This window comes from Frankliniella occidentalis, unplaced genomic scaffold (assembly GCF_000697945.3).
Source record: "Frankliniella occidentalis isolate FOCC.00 unplaced genomic scaffold, Focc_3.1 Scaffold124, whole genome shotgun sequence".
Taxonomy (NCBI): Eukaryota; Metazoa; Arthropoda; class Insecta; order Thysanoptera; family Thripidae; genus Frankliniella; species Frankliniella occidentalis.
In genome coordinates, this window is record NW_026267251.1 from 597567 (window position 1) to 602321 (window position 4755).

At 58.8% G+C, this 4755-nt stretch overlaps 2 protein-coding genes across 2 annotated transcripts in view; both read right to left on the reverse strand.

The window, feature by feature from the left end:
- Nucleotides 1-23: 23 nt before the first annotated feature.
- Nucleotides 24-3199, reverse strand: LOC113203383 (uncharacterized). The gene is made up of 8 exons (XM_026418040.2): nt 2974-3199; nt 2681-2885; nt 2246-2588; nt 1306-1480; nt 914-1192; nt 584-820; nt 335-503; nt 24-237 (listed from the first exon to the last, which is right to left on the reverse strand). Exons 1-8 carry the CDS (start codon nt 3094-3096, stop codon nt 98-100), a joined length of 1671 nt encoding a protein of 556 aa, XP_026273825.1. The 5' UTR covers nt 3097-3199; the 3' UTR covers nt 24-97.
- Nucleotides 3200-3975: 776 nt separating this feature from the next.
- Nucleotides 3976-4755, reverse strand: part of LOC113203392 (uncharacterized) — a 4956-nt gene continuing 4176 nt past the window's right edge. Inside the window, exon 2 of the mRNA XM_052270452.1 lies at nt 3976-4406. Within this exon, the coding sequence (XP_052126412.1) occupies nt 4041-4406 (366 nt within the window). The 3' untranslated portion in view covers nt 3976-4040. The remainder of the gene's footprint in view (nt 4407-4755) is intronic.

A 4755-nucleotide genomic window follows, 5' to 3' on the forward strand; every position in this document is an offset into this window, starting at 1 on the left:
GTACTACTAATAACAGTTCCCCGTTTTCGGTAAAGTACTTTTTATTTACACATCGTGACTCCGTCTCATCATTATCGCTCATACTTGTCAGACGATCTCAAAGTTCACATTCTGGTGCCGGCAATGTCTTGAGCCACTCTTTCAAAGTTCGTCGGTCAATTTTGCCGTTCGATAGCTTGGGGATGTCATCTCGGAAGAAGACGCCGCCGCGCAGCCACTTTTCGTAGGAGAGTCGCTCTGAAAGCAAAACCATTCAAATTCGCAATTTACTTGTATTTATTGCTCATCACTTTGGCACCAAATTCAAGCATACACCATTGTTTGAACAACATACCCTTGACGAGGTCTTGAAGCTCCGCCTCGGACACGTCACCCGCCCCGCTCTGTCTGACGACGAAGGCCGTGGGGACGTCGACGAGGCGGGGGTGCGGCCGGCCCACCACGCAGGCTTCCTTGACGGCGGGATGCGACAGCAGCACGGCCTCCACCTCGGCGGGGGCGATCTGCAGCGTATTGGTTTCACTAGCGTGTATTACCTGATTTTACCGCCCTCCACACACTTAACCACCTTTCTAATACTCACCGGTACGCCGTCGAACTTGAGCGAGTCCTTCATCCTGTCGACGAGGAACAGGAATCCGTCTGCGTCCAGGTACCCCAGGTCACCCGTGCGGTAGAAGCCGTGCTCGTCGAGCACCTCGCTCAGCGCCTCGGCGTCGCTGCCGCCCTGGTACCCCGACATGAGGGACGGCGCCGTGGCGCGCACCTCCCCGAGCACGCCGGCGCGGGCCACGTCCTGGCCCGAGTCCACGTCCACGAGCTGCGGCCGACACCACGGTAAGTAGACTGCGGCCGAGGTCGCCGAAGAGACCCCCTCCTTGCTGCCACCCTGTTAGTAAGTCCCCTAGCTCACCCGCAGCTGAACCCCGGGCGCGATGCGGCCGACGGACCCCGGACGCGCGGGCAGGCCGTCGGACGAGACGATGCCGACCTCGGTGATGCCGTACCACTGCACGACGGGGGTCCCGAGCACCTCGGCGAAGTGGCGCTGGGCGTCGGCGTGCAGCCCCGTCCCGGAGGTGAGCAGGGCGCGCACGCTGTCCATGGGGACGTCCTGGCCGCGCGCGCGTCTCGCCCGCGCCTCGGCGGCCAGCAGCGTCAGTCCCGGTGGCGCCAGGAACCACGTGTTAATCTGTGTCGATTACAGAATAAGGTACGTTTTTTATGACCTTTTCGGCGCAGGAAGACGGGGGCCCACTTTTCACTCGCGATTTGTTTTTGGTTGCAGCAGGGTCGTCTCCTCACCCTGTGCCGCTGCAGGGTGCCGAACCAGTCCACCTCGCTGGCGCGCGCGTCGTACCAGCCGTAGACCCTGGTGGCGCCCACCACGGTGCAGGTGAGCGTGAAGGCTAGCCCCGTGATCCAGGCCAGCTGGGACGTGATGAACACGCGGTCGGCGGGCCGCACGAGCCAGTCCGTCCTGCGAAAAGAAATCGAACGTCGTGTTTGATGTCGTTACGTTTCGAGCGTTTGTGTCGTTACGAAGTTGCATTCCAATACACACCCTGTCGGTATTACTCATCATCAAACTTTTACACCAAGATGGGGTTTCCGGGGACCAATTTTTAAAACCGGGGCTGAAGGCGATCACTACGGTGTACCAACACGAAAACCAAAACACTCCCACTCACGTTCAAGTATACAACTATACATAATGTATGTCACCGGAACAAAAACATTATATGTGCAATAGCAAGCGTTTCTCTACAACATGCAATAGTAATATACTGCAAAAATGTCTAACTTGAAATTCTTCAGTTTTCGCCCCGCAATGTTGGTGGTAAAGGGGACTGAGATGGCCCGCCGGCCGCCATTTTCCACAGTGTTTGTTGTCGTAGACTGTTATATGCGGCCGGTGGAGTAATTTTGAGAAGAATTGTTAGAGATTTTTCGCTGGAGACTGACTATTTTCTTCGCCAAAAGGTATGTGCTTTAGTTTTAATAAATAATTTATTGTCATGGGTCTCGCGTTCTTGCGAGAATTATTCTCTGGCAACTTTTAGCTGAAGTCTAAAGGTCCCTTTGGTGTGCTGGTTTTGCCCAGGTCAATATTTTGATTTCTCGCCCAAATCTTCCCACTTAACGAGAAATTTTGTTGAAGCTTCTCCCCTTTTATAAAATTATGAAAAGAACATCAAGTGTTTCAACGACGAAATAGTAATCCGTCCTGTGAGCGCATACTCACATGAAAAGGAGGGTCATGGTGAAGGAGTAGTCGCTCAACTTGACCATCTTGGGCATGCCGCTGGTGCCGGACGAGAAGGACAGGAAGGCGATGTGGTCCTTTGGGTCCGTGACGTTGCCAGGCCTGTAGGCGACGGGGTCCGCGCGGGCGCCCCTCGCGAAGAGGTCTGTCACGGAGAGCACCCGGCCCTCGTTCTGCGGTGCCCCGATGGCGACGTCGCCCGTCACGACGTGGAGGAGGTCGAGGTCTCGGGGCCCCGCGACGGACAGCGTGACGCCCAGGCTAGACGGCTCAGTGAGAATGGCTTTCGGACCGCATTTCTCGAGGAAGCCGCGCAACTCGTCTGTTAGCCCATAGCGCACCCACCCACGTACATTACTGTATCTGAAATCTGAACTCCCTCGAACGGCATCTTCCCCTCCTCGCGATGCCTACCTGCCGTCGAATGTTTGACGATGGCGACGGTGATTCCCTCCAGGATGGCGCCGAAGAACGCCGGGTACAGATGGTGGTTGTTGAATGAGAACACGGCCAGGGTGTCGCCACTGGTGAGCCCGAGGGCGCGCCATCCCTCCGCGGCCTGCACTGACTGCAGCAGCAGCTCGGGGAACGACATCTCCCTCCCGGTCAGCGAGTCCACCTACACGACCACCTCCAGTTAGTGAGCGCCAGCAGTACTTAAGTGGGTTCCGGGCGCGCGGAGCACGCCGTCGTCGAGCAGGACGCACCTGCGCGGGGATGTCGAGCTCGGCGTGCCGCCTGAGCGCGTCGAGGAGGTAGGCGCCGAGCGGCACGCCCGGGTGGGCCTTGGCCGCGGGGCCGGCGCGCACGTGCAGGGCCGTGGCGTCCATCGCCGGCGTCCTGGTCGAGAGTGGCGGCCTCCCAAGCGCCGCCGCGCTGCGCTCGGAAGAATCACTGCCTCCGATAAGTGTCGCGTCCTAGGCGGATCTGCCCAGTCATTTCTTTCGCATTGCAAAGGCTGATGGGGCAGATTAGAATCGGGTGCCGGTGCTATTGGGACAGGTGCGGCCGCGAGCGGGCGCGCGGGGCGAGGCGGGACAGGTACTTGGGAATGCTGACAACTATACGTTGACACATTATAGTGTGAAGTACTCATGAAAATCTTCTTACTTTTCATCCAAAATAAGGGCTAGAATAGGCGTTTTCTGCACCACCCTGCAGATCAATGGTCCCAGGGTCCCGTGTCGAGCAACGATGAGAAAAATTCACTCCACAATTTAAAAGTCAGACTCCCGAAACGTTCATTATTCTGCGACAATTGGCGAAATCAGCGAAATAATTCGAAATCGAGTGCACATTTATACCCTACTGTCAGACTTGGACTTCTTTGATTTTTTGAAATGCGAATTCAAGAGGTCTTACGGGTGTATTTGGTCTTGTCTGTGCTGTGATGTATTCGACACGTCGATTGTATGGCGGACCCTCCCAGCCGGCGATTGCTACTGCTTGTGCGCGAGGGTGGTGGTCGCGGTCGTGGGCCTTCCCTGTGGCATGTGCATGTGCATATGTGCCGCTGCGGCGGCGAGTGGTTCGCGCCGCGGTCGCTGTCACAGAGCTCCCCGCGCCATCTATCGGATACGGTCCCAATCAGTGCGCGAGGCCCGCTGTGTGGCCGACTGTGGCTGCCGGCCGTGAGAGCGCGCCCCGGCCCGCGGCGCGGCAACGGAGGGAACGACCAGGGAAGGGAAGTCCACGACAAACAAGCAGGGCAGAGGGGCAGGCGGCAGAGCCAGTGTATTCATTTATCAACACCGCCGCGCCGACGACCGTGCGGTCAGTGGTGGCTGGCGCAGGGGTCGTCGAAGAAGGGCTCCTTGGGGTCGAGCCGCCACCAGAAGCCGCAGCGGCAGCGCGCGGGCACGCCCCGCCACAGCACCATCCAGGTGACGACGGGCTCGGCCGGGTGGCAGACGCAGCCCACGTAGCGGAACGCGTTGCACGACGTGACCACGGTGGGGCAGGCGCGCGTGCCGACGCCGCGGGTCCCGGGCTCCGCGTCGAAGGGGTCCGCGTCGCCGCCCAGCTCGGCGACCAGCTGGGCGCGCTCGATCCCGGACGCGTGCTCCAAGGGGTTCTGCGACCAAGGGGCTGCTGCTTGTAACGCGCTGCCCTCCTGAAACTTGTTGGCCACCTGAATGTGCTATGCAAATGTTTTACTGCCACCGAATTACCGCCATCCACTTCTCTGCGGATCTGGTAGGCGAGACGCGGAGGCTCAAATGTTTTTCGGTCCGTCTCATCAGTAACCCTCGCAGATGTCTGCCGAGGAGGTTCATGGAAGCGGGCAGGACTGAAACCAAAGACATTCGTTAGTCAACATTTCGAAGGAAAGTGTCGCAGTGCGGGACACAGGACATGCCGCTGTCCTTCTTGGTTTCCCCTGTACTGACTCACCTTATGGGTGACGCAAGGGGAGCTTGGGGGAACCAGGGACGACGGATAGGCCACTCGCACCTGCACCCTCGCCAGCAGGGAAGGGGGGGGGGGGG

Coding starts and splice junctions, on each gene's coding strand:
- LOC113203383 (XM_026418040.2), bottom strand. CDS start 3,096: ATGGACGCCACGGCCCTGCACGTGCGCGCCGGCCCCGCGGCCAAGGCC. Junction 821..913: donor CGCCCGGGGTTCAGCTGCGG/GTGAGCTAGGGG, acceptor TGTCGGCCGCAG/CTCGTGGACGTGGACTCGGG. Junction 238..334: donor GCTTCAAGACCTCGTCAAGG/GTATGTTGTTCA, acceptor TTTTGCTTTCAG/AGCGACTCTCCTACGAAAAG.